This window comes from Muntiacus reevesi, chromosome 6 (genome assembly GCF_963930625.1).
Source record: "Muntiacus reevesi chromosome 6, mMunRee1.1, whole genome shotgun sequence".
NCBI lineage: Eukaryota > Metazoa > Chordata > Mammalia > Artiodactyla > Cervidae > Muntiacus > Muntiacus reevesi.
Window position 1 is genome coordinate 58,985,915 of NC_089254.1, and position 21,270 is coordinate 59,007,184.

General features: G+C 39.0%; 1 protein-coding gene across 1 annotated transcript in view; it reads right to left on the reverse strand.

Annotated features, from left to right (window-relative positions):
• NPSR1 (neuropeptide S receptor 1) overlaps positions 1 to 21,270 on the reverse strand; it is a 146,550-nt gene that overhangs the window by 22,420 nt on the left and 102,860 nt on the right. The window contains exons 3-5 of the mRNA XM_065939666.1: positions 20,857 to 20,960; positions 13,559 to 13,652; positions 8,372 to 8,573 (exon numbers count right to left, since the gene is read on the reverse strand). Of these exons, the coding sequence (XP_065795738.1) occupies positions 8,372 to 8,573; positions 13,559 to 13,652; positions 20,857 to 20,960 (400 nt within the window). The remainder of the gene's footprint in view (positions 1 to 8,371; positions 8,574 to 13,558; positions 13,653 to 20,856; positions 20,961 to 21,270) is intronic.

The following is a 21,270-nucleotide window of genomic DNA, read 5'->3' on the forward strand; positions in this document are numbered from 1 at the left end:
TAGGACTTCACAGGCAAGAATACTGGAGTGGGCTGCCATTTCCTGCTGCAAGGGATCTTCCTGAACCCACGTCTCCTCTATCCCCTGTGTTTGGTAGGTGGTTCTTTACCACTGAGTCACTTGGGAAGTCCCTTGTCTATGGCAGTCATATCTTAAAGATCAAGCAGATCCAGAAATGGCCCATTCTCAGAAACAGCTGAGGAATAGCATCTCCATCCTTTCGGGTCAACTTCTTCCATTTCTTTTATTTATCTCCATTCTCTCAGCAGGCATAGCTTTACTTCAAGCTTCTTAGAAACCTAAAAACCTAAGGTTGAGTAAAGTATCCCTTTCCTGGCTGGTTTATTTCTTGATTTTATGGAAGGCGATTCAGTCACAGACCCATTTTCTTCCGTTGCCTTCCGAAGGCAGCTCCTGGTCATGGAAGAGTGCGAGAGTGCAAACCAGAGGAAGACTTTTCAAGTGGCATTAAGTTCTTAAGAGGATGCCTGAGGCTGTTTCCTGAGTCTTGCTTCTAGACTGAGTATGAGGAGTGTCAGGAAATGGAATTAAATCTTCCCTCTGTCCTCAAGATACAGGGAGAACATTCCACTCAGACCAAAAGTGCCCCTTTCATGATTCTTACTCAGCACAGGTCAGGGACTTGATGGATGCCCATCACAGTCTTAGAGCCACAGGATCCATCTCTGTCTCCACCTTTGCTTCATTTTGGGGCCTGAGTATGAGGTCCAGCTGTGCTTTGTAGATCTAACTAGAAGCTAAGCATGAGTGGGGGTAGAAGCGGGAGTAGGGGGAGCTGATGCTTCACTTGGCATGCTTCATGTGGTCCTTTTCACTCTTCTCCTACTAGTGGCTTAAAGATGCTTCCTGATCAAAAGTGTCTCTCTCCTTATTAATTAGTTTCGCTTCACTTGGCATGCTTCATGTGGTCCTTTTCACTCTTCTACTAGTGGCTTAAAGATGCTTCCTGATCAAAAGTGTCTCTCTCCTCATTAATTAGTTTCACTAACACTGATGCCATGAAGATAAGATATAGGGGATGAAAGAGTATATAACAGAGGCTTGGCTTGAAAGGCTTCCGGGAAGCCTTTCCAGAAGAGGTGTACTTTCAGCTAAGATCTGAAGAATAAAATGGTTTTTTTTAAATGCAGAAAAATAAGATGGTCATTCAAGCAGAGGGAATAGCATGTACAAAGTCTCTGAGACAGGGGGGATCAGGCCCATTTGAAGAACTTAGAGAAGGCCAGTGTGGTTGAAGCATGGTGAGTAGGCAGCTGTGTGGCCCAAGACAAGGATGGAGAGTGAGGCATGGACCAGGTCACACATGGCCTTGAGCACAGGGTTAGAGGTCTTGGACATTTTGTCCTGAAACAATAGAAATCCACTGAATGGCTCTAAACAGGAAAGTGAAGCGATTGATCAACTTTTTTTTTTTCAAAGATCAGACGTCCTTCAGTATGTTTAATTTGTTTCTGTACATATGTATATGCTGGTATGTGAATTGAATTGGAAGGGTGTATAACAAGATCTTAACACTGCTGCTTCTGAGAAAGGAAACAGGGGAAGGAAGATCTTTATTTTTCATTTCATACTGTTTTGTTTGCTTAAAATGGGGAAATCTTTCCAAAAGCTCTTCGAAAGATACTGCCTCACATTTTGTTGCCTAGAATTACATCTGAAGCATTCACATGCTAAGGGGAGGGGTTGCCATGAGCAGCTTAGAGTGGAATGGATATGGGGAATTCAAATATAAGCATCTACCATAACCTAGCAGGCTAGTAATGATGGCTCTTTCAAAACACCTAACTCTTGCCATCCCTCAGACAATATACTTTGGCCTTGGACACCTCGTGCCATGGACAGTGCTGGCTAGGACCTTGGGCCCTTTTATCTACCATGACCTATAGTCCACAGACCTGTACTGACCTCTGCATGGGGCTTTACCCACAACATGACCCCCTTTACCCAAACAAAATAAATGGATTTTTTTTGCATAATATAAATCAGTGCTCCATGACCAATGTGCATTTTTCCACTTATTGTTTTGCAGTTGTCAGCTATGGGTCTTTTATGCCTCTACCTTCATCTCCTACAGTAAAAATGATAGGAGAATGAGAAATCAATTAGGTAGCAAGAAGATAACCATAGCTAAAGTAAATCAATTACAGTAGGGCTAAAAACCTTTCCCAGCAACAGTCAGACAAGTCAAGTAAATTTTGAAACAACAGGAGTTCTGGTGACCCAGAAAAACAATGCATTGCCTTTGTTGTCAGTCACTGTGGTTTCAGGTCCTCGGAGCCTGATTTAATTAGTGATGGAACAGCTAAATCTTTATCCACACACAGCTCTCAGGAGAATTTGCCACTGACAATATGACTCCTTCCTTCCTCTTTCCCTTTCTCTCTGCCTTTCTTCCTCTCTCTCTCTTCTTTCCTTTCACATGTATTTATGGAGTATCTGCCATATGCCAGAAACTGATCTAGGCATTAAATAACCAGAAATTTCCATACTAGATGTGTGTGTGTGTGTGTGTGTGTGTGTGTGAGAGAGAGAGAGAGAGAGAGAGAGAGAGATGGAGTGATATAATACTTCTGCCTAATTGAGGAAGTTCAGCAGTCAGGTCTGCATTGTTTATTTAATCTAACATTTACAAAGTGTTCATTATGTGCTGAGTTTGGAGTCTAGAGATTGAGACAAGAGTCACATGCTCAAGAGATACAATTGCAGAAGCAGGCAGTGACACTTCCATGAAGCCTTAATGGCAGCTTGGACAAGTTGAGATCGGATGTGGTCTAGGATTGGCAGAGACAGCTCCATCAGTCTTTGAAATAAGACAGAAAGAATGTGAATCATTTTGCCAGAAGTGAGGCAGAGTGAGTCTGGAGGAGTGCCCAGACATAAGGAATGATGTGCACAAAGGCCCAGGGATGAGAGGAGTGTGGGGTGTTCAGCTGACTTGTTCTGGTTGGAGTAGTGGGTGCAGGGAGTGTGTGAGCAGCTTCCCCAGGAACAGCCTTAGAATCTAAAAAAGGCATAGATCTTGTCTTAGGAGATATTAAATGTGTATAAAGCTACAGTCATTAAAGCAACATAATATTAGTAGCAGAAAAACCACTAATTTAATTATTTGTGTGGTCTCTCCTTTTCTTAATTGTGTCAATCTCTACTAACTGGAAACCAAATGAAAGCATATTCAACCACACTTTGGAATATTATGCATGCATTCTATTTTATATTCCCAGAGACTTTTTAATGAGAAGGGGGTACCTTCAGAAGGTAGTACTTTTTAATCAGGACCATGTAATTTCCTCTTCTGCTTGGACATTTTTGATTGATTTCTTTTCTATTTAAAAAATTTTACTTTTTAAAAATTTTGTTGAAGTGTGTTGATTTATAGTGTGTTGATTTCTGCTGTACAGAAAAGTGCTTCAGTTATACATATACTCTTTTTCATATTATTTTCCATTATGGTTTATTACAGGATATTGAATATAGCTCCCTGTGCTATATAATTGGATCTTGTTGTTTATCCATATGTGTAATAGTTTGCATCTGCTAATCCGAAACTCTCCATTGATTTCTTTTGCTGTATAAACTTTTGAAGGATTATCATTGTATTTTATTAAATTGTTTTTTAAGAAAGTTTGTAAAAAATTTCACTCTCTGCCTCCCTCTGTGTTCCTCACTCCCAAGTCTTTTTAAAAATGTTGCCAGTTTGATATGAGAAAAATGCTATTAAGCATATTTTCATGTGAGAAAAAGGGAAACATATTCAAAATGAAGAACCAAATGAAGAACTTGGGAAATATTTATAATATATTAAAGAAGAAAAAGGTTATTATATAAAGGTTTCTCTAAAGATAAAGAATAGAGAAAACAAAAACAAAGTGAAGAGACTAGAAAACTCCTAAACAGTAAGAACATTTATAATATAAATATGCATATGATAGAATTACCATTTCATACCATACAGAAAAGGTAAATTATTCAGTAAGTAATGTTGGAGTGAATGACTCAGCATTTAAAAAAAACAAATTTAACTTAGATTTCTAATTTATATTACATAAAAATCAAGTAAAACCTCAAAATCAGACATCACAATAAAATAAAACAATTTTAAAGTGATATTTTTAGCATGTTCCCAAAACTGAAATTATTTTCAAATAAGTAAAATAATAAATCATTTAAAAGTTAAATTAAAATATAGGTAAGTTTGTGAAATGAACTTATTCTTTCCTAAGAGAGAATAGAAATAAAAAATGTCAAGTGTGAGTGGATGTGAATACACTAAAATGTAAAATGTTTATATATTACAGAAAAGCCATTTACATTTCATTCATTTTTTCATATGCATCTATATAAACTTTTGCCAAGTACTTTCCTATGATTCTTTTTTCAAACTGATTCATATGACTTTCTAATTTTAGTTATTCATAATTTCTCTCCTTCTCTTGATTATGTCAGTCTTATTAACTGAAAGCAAAATAAAATCATATTCAAAATGAAAAGGCAAACTAGGGACAAACTAGGGAAACATCCTAATCATATAAAAACAGGGGAAGTTTTTATATAAAAATATCTCTAAAGAGAGAGAATAAGATAAATGGAGAAAAAGAATATGAATAGGTAAGTTACTTAAAAAACAGAAATGGGTCTTCCCTGGTAGCTTAGTGGTAAAGAATCTGCCTGCCAATGCAGGAGACGTGGGTTCAATCCCTGACCTGGGAGGATCCCACATGCTGCTGAGCAGCTAAGCCCATGTGCTGCAACTCAGGAGCCAGTGCTCCAGGGCCCGGGAGCACAGCCAGTGAGCCCACGTGCCCCAGCTGCAGTCGGGCCGCTGCCGAGAGGACTCCTCCTCAGCAGGAGGAGCCACCGCGGTGAGAAGCCCACGGACCCAGCCAGACAGTAGCTCCTGCGGTGCGGCAGCTAGACAGAGCCTGCGCTCAGCAGTGTGGTACATATACACCATGGAATATTATTCATCCGTTAAAAAGAATTCATTTGAATCAGTTCTAATGAGATGGATGAAACTGGAGCCCATTATACAGAGTGAAGTAAGCCAGAAAGATAAAGATCATTACAGTATACTAACACATATATACGGAATTTAGATAGATGGTAGCGATAACCCTATATGCAAAACAGAAAAAGAGACACAGAAGTACAGAACAGACTTTTGAACTCTGGGGGAGAACGTGAGGGTGGGATGTTTTGAAAGAACAGCATGTATATTATCTATGGTGAAACAGACCACCAGCCCAGGTGGGATGCATGAGGCAAGTGCTCGGGCCTGGTGCACTGGGAGGACCCTGAGGAGTCGGGTGGGGAGGGAGGTGGGAGGGGGGATCGGGATGGGGAATACGTGTAACTCTATGGCTGATTCATGTCAATGTATGACAAAACCCACTGAAATGTTGTGAAGTGATTGGCCTCCAACTAATAAAATAATATTAAAAAAAAAAAAAAAAAGACCCAACACAGCCAGAAATGAATGAATAAATAAAAAGCAAACAAAGATAATAATGAACACATAAAATGTGTTCCCCTTCATGTATCACCCCCTTGTCATGGCAAAGGGGCTTGCATGACTCAATGAAGTGGTATTCAGTATGTTCAACCTCATTTGTGATGAAAGGAATGCAAATTAAAACAACAACAACATATATATATATGTTTTGCAATCATTTTGGTGAGAATATACATTTATATGTATATATATATGTTTATAAATGTATCATGCATGAGGGACAATAAAGCATGAAACATGGTTAATAAAACTAGTGAACACTTGAGTTGTTTCTTTCTTCTACTCTGTCTTGGAATTAAGAGTTTAAACTTATCTGAAAGAGTCACTAGCTACAGAATCAAGCTCAGGGTGCCAAAGTGTGGTTAAGAAAAAAAGAAAACAGTAAAAAAGAGTTGCTCTTTACCTCTGAGACAGATGAAATTATAGCAACTTATCCCTCAAACTAGTTGGAAAACAAATGCCTCACAAAGCTTCATTCGTGCCTGGTCCTCATTCAAGAACAGGTGACTTGCTCTGGTGCATCCTCCCAGAGAGAGGCTCTTTCTTCCGCAGAAGGCTGACCACAAGAGGCAGAAGAGGGAAGATAATAACGCTTCAGGGGAGCTAAAGTACAGAGCAAGGTCACTCTGCATTTTCATGGTTCTGCCCTGGCTGGAAGCAAACATCAAGGAGCAGGATTTACTGATGCCTTTGTCTGACAAGGGCTGAGTGAAAAGGACTTTTGAAATCACCCCCTTTAATCATTAAGTTAGACTTTGTGTTTTCCAAGGACACTACAAAAATGCACAAGCTGGACTGTAGGCAAGTTGGAGAAGAGGCAGCTTGAATAAATGGGGGAAATTTCAGACCATGAAAGCCCTGACTGAGAGATCTGGCCAGACAGCATGTTGTGAGCCTGAACTTCAGGGTTGCATCCACCCTGTGGAACAGGGGTTTTGACTGATTTCAGGAGCTGATGGGAAATCAGTCAGGAGAGAAGCAGGGATATTCGCTGCTGCTGAAATCAATGTGTCAGTTGCCTGTGACGACATGATTCGCTTCCTTCCAAATACTTTGTTACCACTGTAGCTGGCCTCTTTCTGTGCTTCTTTTAACATGGCTGTTACCTGGTTTTGATCGACTGTCTAAATAACTTTCATCTTCCCTTCCAGCTTCCTCCCAGATTCAGCTTGGTGAAGAGATCACTAAGTTGAAATACAGTATAGATGTTAACTTGTGGATTCAGCAGAGATGACTGGACAATATCCAATCTCAGAGAGGCTGAAAGGCTGACCGTGGGAATCACTCTGCTCCTGTCTACCTTTGATGGAAAGCAAGTCATTTCATTTCTTTTAGCTCTAGGTTTATTTGTGAAAAGTTTAGGGGCTGGACTGTGTGATGGATAACATTTTTCCAGCTTTAGCATCTTATGAGACAAAGATGAACAAAGAGCAAGAACAAGTAATTCCTATAACATCAGAAAACTCTTGAAAATACCCAATCACTTAATCTAAGAAATGCATATGGAAACAATGAGATACTTTTTTAAACCTTTGTGATCAGCAAAGATTTAATAAAGAAATGATATTACCTTTCTCTGGGTCAGGGGAAGAAAAATCAGAGCTCTGGTTTGCTGTTGGCAGGAATACACATTTTTTATAGGGCAGGTTATGAATATGCATCAAAAGTCTTAAAATGAACATCGTCTATGATCTAGCAATTCCATTAGAATGAGTTCTGAGGAAATAATCAGGGACTCATGAATAATTTTAAGTACCAAGATTTTTATAACAGTGTTATTTATACTATTAATATTGAAACACAAAGGCTGATCTTCATTTGCCCAGGACTACTTATGTGGCACTTGATGGTAGACTTGGGAACACTCAAGAGGTGCAGAATCAGCAAGTTCCATGTTTGTACTTAACAAACCAGTTATCTCCCTGCTGTTCCCAATCCCACCAATGTGTGCTGAGCCACCCTTTCAGAGAGGATCCTGTGATGTGATAAGGGAGGCCGTGCCTTGTCCAGGAAGTCGTGATCTTCTCTCCTGAAAGACCATCTTTGACCCACCATTGGCTGCAGGGCAAAGGGAACATCCTACAGCTTGTTTCCTAAGGCCCTTCACAGTGAGCCTCACCCCATCCAGAAAGAGTTTATCGCCAACTTCTCTTCCACTGGCACTGCCTGCCTGTCCTTTCCAGTCACCATATGCACCCTTATCCCCAGTCCCCAGGTAACCTGCTCTCCCTACCTTCCCCTTCTCCTATCGAAGGCTTCTCTCCTTTAAAGGATGCTTCCAAGAAGTGCTCCCTGCCATTGTTTGACTTCATAGAATACACATGCTAGTATATTTTTGTGTGTACTGTGTTTTTGTTTTTTTTTTCAGTTTTGTTTCAAGTTTGTCTGTCTTTTCAATTATAAGGTTTCTGAAACTGGTACTAGGTCTTATATTGGAAAAGTTGCATGATATAGGAGAGAGAATAGAATATGAAATCAGACAAGCCTGGCGTTAAATCCCATGTTATGTTGAATAAGTTACTTGACTTCTTTGTGCTTGAGTTTTGTCATTTATAAAATGGAGATAAGAGTAGTTGTTTCATAGAGTTGTGTTGGATGGCTAATTGTTAGCCCCTTTTCACAAGGCCTGCCCCATAGCACATAATCAGAAAATGTTAGTTCCCTCCTCCTCATTCCACTTTGGAGGAGTTGAGCTTAGCATATGGTAGCTTTACATAAGATCTTGTCTCCTAGCCAGTTCCCCAAAGGACACTAGGAGCAACGAGTGCCCTGGAAGGAAAGAGAACAGCAGCTGGTGAACTGGGAAGGCCCCTGTGTGTGTCTGGCCAGCTGGCCTCTTACCTGATGATTGTCAGGGGGATGAAATACACCAGGAAGGCCACGATGGTCATGTACGGGGTCCAGTAGGAGTCGTCGGGCCACAGGGCCCAGCACTGCACTTCACCGTTGGAGAGTTTCCTTTTCCCAAATATGATAAGGGTAGGAATGGAGAACAGGAAAGAGAGGCTCCAGGCAATCATGATGAGGACCTTGGCCTGCTTTTCTGCTCAAAGAAAAGAGAGGGATGCCTGGGCATCTGGAAACAGCCTCTGGGAGCACACTTGGTGTCTGGTGTGGAAAACGATCGTGGTGGGAGAGGAATTCTAGAACTCTCAGAGCCTCAGTTTCCTCATGTATAAAATGGGGTAATAGGACCTGCATCTAGGGCTGATGCAAGGATTAAAGGGAGAATTTAATCACAGAAGCTAGAGCACTGCTTGGCCCAGTCTCTCCTTCTCTTCTTCTTCTCTGATTTACCTGTTTGACTGAGATGCTGGCACATTCCTACAGTACTATGGAGCTCACTTTGTATCACGTACATTTGATAGGTTGCTATGCAAATGCTTGTCTCTGGTGCCTTGCTCATCTTGAAAGGCAGAGATGGGGCCTTTGATCTGGTTGTTATTCTTCTCACATACCTAGCCACATGAAGCACTGTGACAGTGTTTGAAAGCTGTTTGGCAAATGTTCAATAGCCTTCTTTTGTTTGAAGGAACAAGGGAGGAGTGGTAAGGCAGAGAAAGAGCAGTGGACTTGGTTCTGGAGAGCAGAGTTCTTTCAACCAAGCCCTGAAGTCTGGTAGCTCTGACCCCACACACTAGACCTGGGCTCTTTCAGATGTGATGTTTTGACTTTGGGCAAACCACTCAGTCTCAGACTGAGTTCTTGAAAGTGGAATTAAAAAAAAAACCACTCTGCTCATCTAACCATGATGGGGTCAGATGGAGACAATTAATACACTTGAGAGTGTTCTTTTGAAAGAGTTTTTATAATGCTTTCTGTTAAGCTGGTGTTGAAGCTCTTCATCTTCATCCCCACTGTAGCTGTGCTGTCTGTGCTAACTGACCCTGGTGGGCCCCTTCATCCAGGGACAGGACACCTCCCTCCACCTCCCAGCTTTCAAATTGGAAAGTCAGTTCATGCCTCGGGGTGGGGGGTGGGGGGCGGGAAATGTAGAGTCAGGAGGTATTGTAGAGAGGTGAGTAAGGTGTGATCAGGAAGACTATAAGAAGTGAGAACAATTCTAGGAGAAACTAGGGACTCTATTAGAATCTTGAATCCCAAATATATGGGAGAATAATACCTGGGATTCTGTTCTTGCTGAACTGTCACTCTGAAAAGAGTTATTGGAAAGATTTAGAAAACAGATATAACTGCCATACTGAACAAGCAGGAACCATGGGGTAGAATTATAATACAGTCTTTTTAGATCTTCCCATCATTCCTTTCTCCCTTGCTTTTCACTTTTCTTCTTTCTTGAACTGTTTGTAAAGCCCCCTCCGATAACCCCTTTGCCTCTCACATTTCTTTTTCTTTGGGATAGTTTTGTTCACTGCCTCCTGTACAATATTACAAACCTCTGACCATAGTTCTTCAGGCACTGTGTTTACTAGATCTAATCCCTTGAATCTATTTGTCAGCTCCACTATATATTCATAGGGGGTTTACTTTAAGTCATACTTGACTGGCCTAGTGGTTTTCGGAAACCCACTTTCTTTAGTTTAAAGCCTGAATTTTGCTATCAGGAGCTGATGATCTGAGCCACAGTCACTCCAGGTCTTGCTTTTACTAACTGTATTCAGCTTCTCCATCTTCACCTACAAAGAAGGCACATGTAACCAGAGACCCAGTAGTGGTGGGGACTCTCCTGCACCTGCTTGAAAACTCAGGAAAGCTCTTTGATATCAGTGACTTTAAGTAGTAAACAGTTATAATTAACAGTTTTATATTTTAATATCTGGCACTATATATCGCTCTTCATTATTGGTTGATGCTTTCCTAAATATTCTCACATTTAATTTTACTAAAGAGCTTTAAAGTTGATGACTCCTCTGGAGTTGCTGGCTAAAGAAACTACCACTTAAGTAAAAAGCAGTAAAGCATCAGTAAAATGTGTTCACGGCCCCATTTCTGCTCGCCTTCCTTTGGTCTTGTTGCCGTTGCCATGTGCTCACTCAGTCGCGGGAGAGTCCCGTCTCTGTACTACTCTGTGGGGACTCTCCTTCTGCCTGCCTTCTCCATTCTGCCCCCCACCCCCTATATTCCAACAAGCTGGAGCACCAAGATGGCTCTAGTACACAGTTCCCTCCACCCTGTTCCACCAACTACTCATCCTATAACCGTGAGAATCTTTTCATCTTCCTGCAAGGCCATACAGCTTTCCTAGAGGGCTTGGCATCCGTGTTATGTTTAATCTGATCCCCATGTGCTGGGAATTCCTTGAAGTTTCTAGTCTTTGGATGGCATCTTTCCTCGGCTCCCTTCCCGGCTGCAAGTGTCCTCCTATTTGTATGCTTCTTCCATGACTTCAGTTGGATTTGGGCGGAGGAAGGGAAAGTGGCTAATTTCTGTTTCCAAGCTTGCATCTCTCCCTGAAGTTATTAGAGATGATTATTTTCCAAGTGCCCTACATGAAGCCTCTATTAATTTTATAGTGAGGAAATAAATAGCTTTCCATATTTTAAAGAGCACTATAATATTCATTGCTGTCTTTCCTGTAATTTAGGGACCAATCCATAATATTGGGCAGTATCTCCCAGAACCAGTCGTATTTTCCATAGCCTAAATAGTTGATTTGTTTCTTAGCTAATGAATATGGTTAGACATGTAACTCACTATGTTTCCCCCTTGGCTATGGATCCCAAAGCCTCTACCTCTAGCAAATGTCCTGGGACACCCCTCACACGTTTTCCTATACTTATCTTTTCTTTTCTCCAACTTCTTCATCTTGAAATACTCTGGTATAGAAATCTTTTTGTACATTGTCTGCAATCCTCCCCAGAGCTTGCTGGGTGTTAATAAGTAGATGGATGAGTAAATGTATCATACTTTTGCATACACATATCATAAAATGTCTCTCCCATTTACCCCGTTTCCTCCCCTACTTCCTTCTTTGCCATAATCACTAGACCATAACAGTGTCCAGAAAGCTTAGTTCAGATTGCACCCCTTCACACACATACATGTAACCTACAAAAAGCCTTAGAAATAGATATCAATTTTATCTTAAAATTAGTTTCACATCACACTGATGTGTTGCTGGTATAAAAATTACCTAATGGCATGTAAGTTCTTGTGGTCACTATGGAGATTCCAACTCCCATCCTCAGAGGTAAGTACTAGTTGGTATGCATTTTTGTGGGCAATTGTTTATTATTCTGAGACCTCCCTACTTCTTGCATTCTTTCCTGCTCTTCTCTCTCTCTACACAATATCTAGTGTTGTTTTGAGTTTTTCTTTGTATTAATGTTATACTATATACAAACTGCATGTATATTGTTTTTATTACTCAAAATATGATACAGACATTTTCATAGTGATGCATATCTCTCTCCATGGCGGTCCTACCTCTTCTTTGAGAGACAGGATATATAGTAATTGAGTGCACCTGAGCTGAACCCAGATCATCTGGGTTCAAATCCTGCCCCTGCAACTACTAACTGTGATCTTGGGCAAACTTCTTTAACTCTTTGAATTGCAACTGCCCAGACTAAGATGCAAATAATAATGGAACCCATATCACAGAGCTATTGTGAGGATTAAAGTATTTAACATATACAAAGAACTTAGAATCATGACTAGTACATAGTACACAATCAATGAACCTAAGCTATTAAAACTTCTACATAGGGTGCTAGCCATTCCTCCACTGAGGGACACCAAGGTGAGCATTGAATTCCTGATATTCTGAGTAATGCTACAATACACAACACATGTGTATATATGCACATGTGTCAGCATTTGTCCAGAGAAGATACCAAGAAGTAGAACTTCTATATCAAAGGGCTGCACATTTTACATTTTAATTAGGTATTGCTACGTTGCCATCCAAAGTATCTTTGTCAGTACCGCCTGATGTATTTAATAGTATCTGATGACATTATTGCTACTTATTCTAAAGTTCTGCTTGCTCTATTTATTTTGTTTCCTTAGGTCTAAATTCTGCAGAATGGTATTTTAAACATATTATCTATTTTGTACAGTTTGGCTTTTGTCACACTTTTTCATGATGTTTGACTGCACCTCATTTTTGTAGACAAGATTTCATGTTAGGTTCTTCATTTTATCAGTTTCATAGCCTGCTTGGAAAAGTGAAGTACTTTGGATTCTTATTTGCTTTTGGAGGTCAGAGATGTAAGTGGCCTCCGCCTGTGGGCAGAGGAATGGACAATGGATACTTAGTCCTATGACTAGGTATCCACCATCCCGCCAAGGTGTCATTGCTCCCCAGGGCCCCACCCTGTCTCTCGAAATCCAGTGTCCCCACTACTTGGAAGCAGAGATGTTCATCCTTGCTGCACATCTGGGAAGGGGAAGGACAGCAGGAAGGGAGATGTGCTGTGATAGAAGCTCCTCATTGTACTCCAAGAATCACCCTGCCAGTTTCCCCGAGTCCGTCTTGCTCCAGGCTATTCCGCAATCTATTTAGGAAGATCTCTGCCTCATTGCTGTAGCATCATCTGTGTGTACTATGGGTTGTGTGCCTTCAGCCTTCCCCCTGACCTGTCTGCTTCTTTCTTTCAGGGATTCTTCACTATCTCTGGATCAAAGAGGGTTTTCTGTGTTTCCATTATAATTATCAATTTGAAACATTTTTCCAGTTATTTCCATGGTTTTGGGGGTAAGGAACGCAAAATGCTTCTTTATGGAAAGTAAGCAAGTTGAAGTGGGAGTGTTCCTTAGTTTGGATAGTTATGTGTGCCAACGCTACTCTAAAAAAAAAAGCTAGAAGCACCAGTGTCAAGGTAAATGGTCACAGAGTGGGCTCAGCAAAGCATCTTTCCACACAGCTCTTGGCCATCCAGGCCAACTGTCAGCATTTTCCCAGGCAGCCAAGTTTCTTTTCTACATCTTTTTTGACAATCAGACTCAAGAAGTGGGGAAGGAAGGGGAAGAAGCGGAGAAAGGGAGAGGAGAAGAGCCATTACTAAGAGGATAATGTTAGCAAAACCCCTCACCCAAGGATAGTACTTGGTTGAGCCTGCTCACCTCCTTGCAGGAACTTCATGGGGTAGATGATGGCATGGTACCTGTCTATGCTGAGGGACACCAGGACGTAGGTAGAGGCATAGAGCAGCACAACCTGAAGACAGAAGTGCGAGGAGGTGAGTGGTTTCATAGCGGTGAGGAAACACACGTCCCGGGAAGAAGAGCATTTTGTGCTATTTAGAAACCTAGGCACCAAACCAAGGGCTGGATGAGGTTTGGAGTATGGACAGGAATGCCTGGCTCCCGCCCAGGCAGAAGATGGCTCTTCTTGGTGCTGGACTTGGCACGGCTGGCTCTGACAGGTGAGTGCCTCCAGTTCTCACTTGCTCACTCTCTCGCTTGGCTTCTTGGAGACTCTACATTTCTCCAAGGATCAGTCCCCCTTGACATTTGCGCAGTACATTTGTTTGTAATTGACTTTTAAAGCTAAACTAATTTTCTTTGCTACAGTTGACATTCCAGAATAATTAGAAGCAAATGTTCATTTGCCTTTTATCAACGTGAGTTGTTGAAAGATGATAGGAGGGATTTGGCTTTAAGGGGCCCGGGTGCTGTTTTGAATCATTTATCATCATCTGGGCTGACACTCTTAGAGCTCCCCTTCTTCATCCACTTCTGCAGCAGAGCTGCCCACTAGGGTCAGCCTTTGGGTCCCCTCTTCTGCCTTCCCACCCTCTTTCATTAAGCTTACCCATGTCCTTTAATTATCCTGTGTACAGTGGTATTTGCATACTTTACAGAGAAGAAAATTTTGATTTAAGAGGTTAATATCTCTTCTGTGGAGAGTATACTCAAAAGGTAATTAAATGAAATATATCTGAAAGGATTTTCAAGATGCAAAATTTTCCAATAACTTTGAGCCTCATTTCTACCAGGACTCTAGCCGTATCACTGCTTTGTAAATTTTGGGTCAAATTCATAGTGTGTAGAAAGTAACTCGAAGACTGAAGTCTAAGGGTGAGTGTATGAATTTTTTCTAAGATGAAATAGGAATAACATGACTTTTTAAATAAACTTTGTCTGAATTTGTACCTTTGTTAATTCCCTGCCTCAGAAAAATAATCAGCTACATCAATGTTCTTTATTATTTTTATTTCTGTAACACTACCACATATACATCCCAGCATCTGTGTTGCAGATGGTGCCATGGAGAGGGTGTTCTGAAAACTGGCCAGAGATTGAAGCCTCCCCTGAGGGATATAAGAAGAAATTCTCATCTTGCTAAGAAGCTGATGAGTGATCAGAGAGAAAAATGGCATACAGTTTTTACAACAACAACAAAAATAAGACGATTATCTCCTTAGAGAAAACTGGGATTTCTTTGTGGGGTCCATGGATTCAGAATTGTTAATGCTGGCCACATTGAGTTGAGGAGAAGGATAGGAAAGAGAGCTCTCAATGGGAGAACTGCATGGGTTAGAATGTTGTGACGAGACAGTCATAAGAATTGTGGGATCTGCGGCTGTGCTGATGAGATGACTGGCTCACACAAATTCAGAACCTGGGGCAGGAGGAAAGGTTGCAACAGACTAGCCAGAGAAGCAGGATGATTAATAAAAAGATACCTACTTTTGAGACATGGTCAGAAAGAATATTTAACTTCAGGAGTCTTCAAACATCTAGACAGGGTTTGTTTTTTTTTTAATGTTAAAGATTATCTGAAACAAATACACCTCAAATTGTCATGCCTCCTCTCCACAAAAATAAGTGCCAGAAAACAGAACAAAAACATTAATGAGTTTTGAAAGAAAAATTGTGATTCAAAAATTTGGTAAATATTTTTGTACCAAGGCACAGAATAATTTTCTTACATATAAGTAGAAGGAAAACATCACCTACTTTTGGAAAAAATCTTTCTTGAAGAAACATTTATGCTGACTGAGAATTGTCTTGAAATTAAGTACTCAAGAAGAGGAAAGGAGATAGAATACTAAAGCCATAGTAAGCAATGAGTGAGAAAAACACAAAATGTTTATAAAATAGCTATGAATATAATTACATAATATTTCAGAGAAAATTTGGTGAGTTGGATGAGGGCAGAAAGTAGAAGTACAGCAATTTTCTGTCTAGATATTTCAGATATCAAATTTCTATTTAAATATTTTAGACATCTTTTTGTTGTTTTTACTTTGATAGAGATGTATTGCACTTTAAAGATAAGCTATGATAGAGTAAAATAGAAATAGGGAAAAAAAGATTTATTAGAGTCCTATGGCCACCATAACAAATTACCACAAACACTGTGGCTCAAACCAACATAAATTTATTCTTTTGTATTTCTGGAGACCAGAAGTCAGAATCAGCTGTACTGGATCAAAATCAAGGTGTTGGTAGCCTCCCTCTCGAGGCTCTGGGGGAGAATTTTTCCCTAGTCTTTTCCAGCTTTAGGTGCCTACCAGAGTTCTTTGAATTGTGGTCACACCAATACCATCTCTAAGACCATGGTTACAGTGCCTCTTCTGTCTGTGTGTTAAATCTTCCTCTGCCTGCCTCTTACAAAGATGAGTATGTTTGCCTTTGGACTCAATAGTAATAATTATTGAGATAATTCAGAATAGTCTTCTCATTTCAAAATCATTAACTTAATCACATCTGCAAAGTCTCTTTTGCCATATAAGGTAACATACATAGGTTTCATGTATTAAGATTTAGAAATGTTTGGGGGGCTGTTTTTCTTTTTTTTTTTTTTTTTAAATTTTATTTTATTAGTTGGAGGCCAATTACTTCACAACATTTCAGTGGGTTTTGTCATACATTGACACGAATCAGCCATGGAGTTACACGTATTCCCCATCCCGATCCCCCCTCCCACCTCCCTCTCCACCCGACTCCTCTGGGTCCTCCCAGTGCACCAGGCCCGAGCACTTGACTCATGCATCTCACCTGGGCTAGTGATCTGTTTCACCTTAGATAATATACATGCTGTTCTTTGAAACATCCCACCCTCACCTTCTCCCACAGAGTTCAAAAGTCTGTTTTTCAGTCTACCACAATTATAACCAAATATATAGAAAGGGAAAAAATGAGTGAATAAAAAATTGACACAGAAAGATTAAAATGATATGATTGAAATAGTACCAAACACTATTTGTCAAAAAAATGAATGGCTTGAGCTACTCCACTGAAACAAAGTCTGTTTACACAACTCTTCCCCAAATCCAGCTGTATACTATTTAGAAGAGAAACTTCTAAAACCAAAAGATTATCAAAGTTTAAAAATAGAGTGATGGCCAATGGTATAGTGAGCAACTGAAAACTATAAGAAAGCATTCATTGCAATAGTACTATTAGACAAGTTAAATTCAAAGCAATTAGTACTACATGGATTGAAGGGATACAACACCACAATGGCAACAGAATATCACTAAACCTAAATGTAACAATAGTGTAACACTAAATATATATAACTAAAATGTTCAAAGTTCTACAGAGGAAACAAGTACAGTAATACATAGGTAGAAATAAACAAACTCTAAGAATGATACACATTATTATAAAATATCTAAGCAGTATTTCAAAAATTAATCATAAACTAAGCTATCAAGGAAAAAAACCCTCAATATATTCAAAAAGGTGGAATTTATACAATTCACAAATTTAAAACAACAAGCAATGAAAGCTGAAATTAGTATCATAGATTTTTTTAAGCACCACTTGGAAATTTAAACAGCCTTATAATTAACTTGAGTCAAGAAGGAAATTAAAGTACAATTATAGTCAATTCATAAATGTCAACAATGAAAATTCTACACATCAACAACATATGGGATACCATTTGGAGAACAGATGGAAGCTTCAGGACATATGTCTAAATTCTCACTATCCCACCCTCAATTCTGACAAAAATGACCTAGGAAATATGAACCAAAAAAAAAAAAAAAAATCTTGTAGAAAAGTGAGACTTAAATGCAGAAAACTTAAATTTTTTTATTTAGAAAAATGCCAGATTGGATTCATTTAAAGTAGAATCTCTGGACTGACTTTAAAAAAATCAATATACTTTATCTTTTAGAACAATTTTAGTTTTACAGAAAAAATTGAGCAGATAAGACAAAGAGTACCCATATTAGCCACCCTCCCCATACACTTTCTCTTCTTATTAAACCTTACATTAGTGTGGTCAATTTTTTAAAATTAACAAACTGATATTGATGCATTATGATAACTGAAGTCTGTGGCTTATATTGAGATTCACTATTTGTGTTGTACAGTTCCATGGGTTTTGACAAATGCATAATGCCATGTATCCTTTATTACAGTGTTATACAGAAGAGATTTACTGTACTAAAAATCCCTTGTGCCTTATCTATTTAATCTCTCCAATCACTGGCAACCACTGATCTTTGTGCTGTCTGCACAGTTTTGCCTTTTCCAATGTCATGTAGTTATAATCACACAAACATAGTCTTTTTAGACTTGCTTCTTTCACTTAGCAATATGCTCTTAAGATTGCTCCATGACTTTTCATGGCTTGATAGCTCATTTGGGTTTATTTATCCATTCAGCTTCTGAGGAGTATCTTGCTTTCAATTTCTGGCAATTGTGAATAAAACTGCTATAAACATTCTTGTGCAGACTTTCATGTGGATATAAGTTGTCAACTCAATTGATTAAATACCTAGGAGCACAACTGCTATATCGTATGGTAAGAGTATGTTCAAGTTTATAAGAAATTGCCAAACTGTCTTCTAAAGTGTGCCATTTTGCATTTCCACAAAAGATGAATGAGACCTCCTATAGCTACATATTCTCAGTCCCATTTCGTATCGTCAGTTTAAAAAATTTTTTTTAGCCATTCTAATAGGTGTGTAGTAGAATCTCAATGTTTTAATTTGGAATTTCCTAATGCCTAAGTAATGAACGTTGAAATTCTTTCTATATGCTTGCTTGTCATCTGTAGATCTTCTTTGGTGAAGTATCTGTTCAGGTCTTTTGACCACTTTGATGAGGGTTGTTTATTTTCTTATTGTTGTTTGAGGATTTCTTTGTTTCTTTGACTTCCCTGGTGGCTCAGACGGTAAAGCATCTGCCTAAAATGTGGGATACCCGGGTTCAATCCCTGGGTCAGGAAGATCTCCTAGAGAAGGAAGTGGCAACCCACTCCAGTATTTTTGCCTGGAAAATCCCATGGACAGAGGAATTGGTAGGCTACAATCCATGGGATCGCAAAGAGTTGGACAAGGCTGAGCAACTTCACTTCCTTTCTTTTACTTTTGTTTCTTTATCAGATATATGTTTTTTATATTTTTCCCAATTCTGTGCCTTATTTTTCCAGTTTCTTGACAGTCTCTTTTGCAAAGAATAAATTTTAAATTTTCATAAAACCCTAACTTTCAATTGTTTCTTTCATGGATTGTGCTTTTGATGTTATATCTTAAAAAAGAAAAACACAGAAAGACCCAAAGTCCCTTGATGTTCTCCTATGTTATTTTCTAGTAGTTTTATAGTACTGCATATTTCATTCCAATCTGTGATCCATATTGAGTTAGTTCTTGTGAAAGGTGTGAAGTCTGTGGTTGGATTCTTACTTATTTATTTTTGCAAATGGATATCCAGTGACTCCAGTAGCATTTCTTGAATAGGCTATCCTTTCTCCATTGAATTGTCTTTGATCCTTTGTTAAATATCCATTAGACTTTTTGTGTGTATTTCTTTCTGTACCCTCTATTCTGTTCCATTGATCTATTTGTTGATTCTTTTCCAGTATCATGCTGTTTTGATTTTTGCAGCATTATAGTAATTCTTGAAATCAGATAGGGTCACTCTTCCAACCATATTCTTCTTTTTCAATATTGTATTGACTGTTCTGTCTCTTTTACTTAAACTTTAGGGTTTGTCCATATCTATAAGATAACCTGGTGGGATTTTGATTGGAATTGCATTGAATTTATAAGTCATACTGGCAGAATTATCATCTTGACAATAGTGAGTCTTCCTATCTATGAACATGGAATATCTATACATTTCAAGATATTGTTTGATATTTTTTCAGAGTTTTTCCAGTTTTCTTCGTATTGATCTTGCACATATTTTGTTAGATTTATACCTAAATATTTCATATTTTTGGTGCTAACATAAATAGTATTGTGTTTTTTAATTTTAACTTCAAATTGCTTATTGCTGGTATATGAAAAAAAAATCTGAACTTTTGTGTGTTCAGTCCAGTTCAGTCACTCAGTCGTGTCCGACTCTTTGCAACACTATCGACTGCAGCACTCCAGGCCTCCTTGTCCATCACCAGCTCCTGGAGCCTACTCAAACTCATATCCATCTCATCTTCTGTCGTCCCCTAACCTTGTATTATGTGACCTTGCTGGTTTTCACTTTATTGTCTATATAGACAAAGTTATTTGTGAACACAGATGTTTTTAATTTCATTTTTCTGTACCAATTTGTGTTACCTTTTTTTTTTCTTGTCATTTTGAATTAGTTGGAACTTCTAGCATGATGCTGAATATGAGTGTGAGAGGAGACATCTTTGTATTATTTCCAGTCTCAAGAGGAAAGCTTCTAGCTTCTCACCATTAAATCTGAGGTTAGTTCTAGGTTTTTTGTAGATTTTTGTTATCAAGTTGAGGAAGTTTCTCTCTATGCATAGTTTGCTGAGAGTTTTTATCACAAGTGGGTATAGGATTTTCTCAAATGTTTTTCCTGTATCTACTGATAGGATCGTATCATCTTTTCTTACCTTTTGATGTTATGAATTACATCAATTGAGTTTTGAATGTTGAACCAGCCTTGCATACCTGGAATAAATCCCATTTGGTGATGGTGTGTGAGGAGATAATGAGATGTCTGCAGTCTGGAGGAAGGCCCTCACCTGGCCAGGCTGGTACACTGATTTTTGACTTCCAGCCTCCAGAACTATGAGAAATAAATTGTTGTTTATAAGCCGCCTACTCTGTGAAAGTTGCTCAGTCATGTCTGACTCTTTGTGACCCCATGGACTATATAGTCCATGAAATTCTCCAGGTCAGAATGGTATTTTTACATTAGCATCCTTGGACTAAGACAGCCAGAATATGTCAAAAAGAATAATAACCCAGAAATTTTACCTAATGCCTGAACTAGGAATGCTTATATTCTTATTAGTACTTACTTATATTTTTTTATATATGTATTATTTTTAACAAACAAAAACATGGAAAATATTATAAATTTTGTTTGTCTTTTCAACTATGAAGAAGTGAGCAATTTGTTACATCAGAGTACAGGTTTTATACTATTTTCCTTATGAAGAATCCAAGAGGTAATATTGGTGTCAGTTTGTCTCATCATATTTGGAAGGTGCTACATACCTGCAAATAGCGGACCACGCGGCAAACCAGGTCAGGTGCCATGAAGTCTCCAGTGAATCTCCAAATGATATCTGTCAAGATGTTAACCAGTCCTGTGAAAGAATCTAACAAAAACACATAAAAGTGGTTGATTTCAGTCTTTCAAATTTGCAGCTATGCTACAGTAGAAATGAATTCCTGGAGCTTTTTTTTTTTTTTTTTTCTGATTTATTAGGTGGCAAATGGCTTCCCTGATAGCTCAGTTGGTAAAGAATCTGCCTGCAATGTGGGAGACCTGGGTTCGATCCCTGGGTCAGGAAGATCCCCTGAAGAAGGGAAAGCCTACCCACTCCAGTATTCTGGCCTGGAGAATTCCTGGAGAAGTTCATGGGGTCGCAAAGAGTCAGACACAACTGAGTGACTTTCATTTTCACT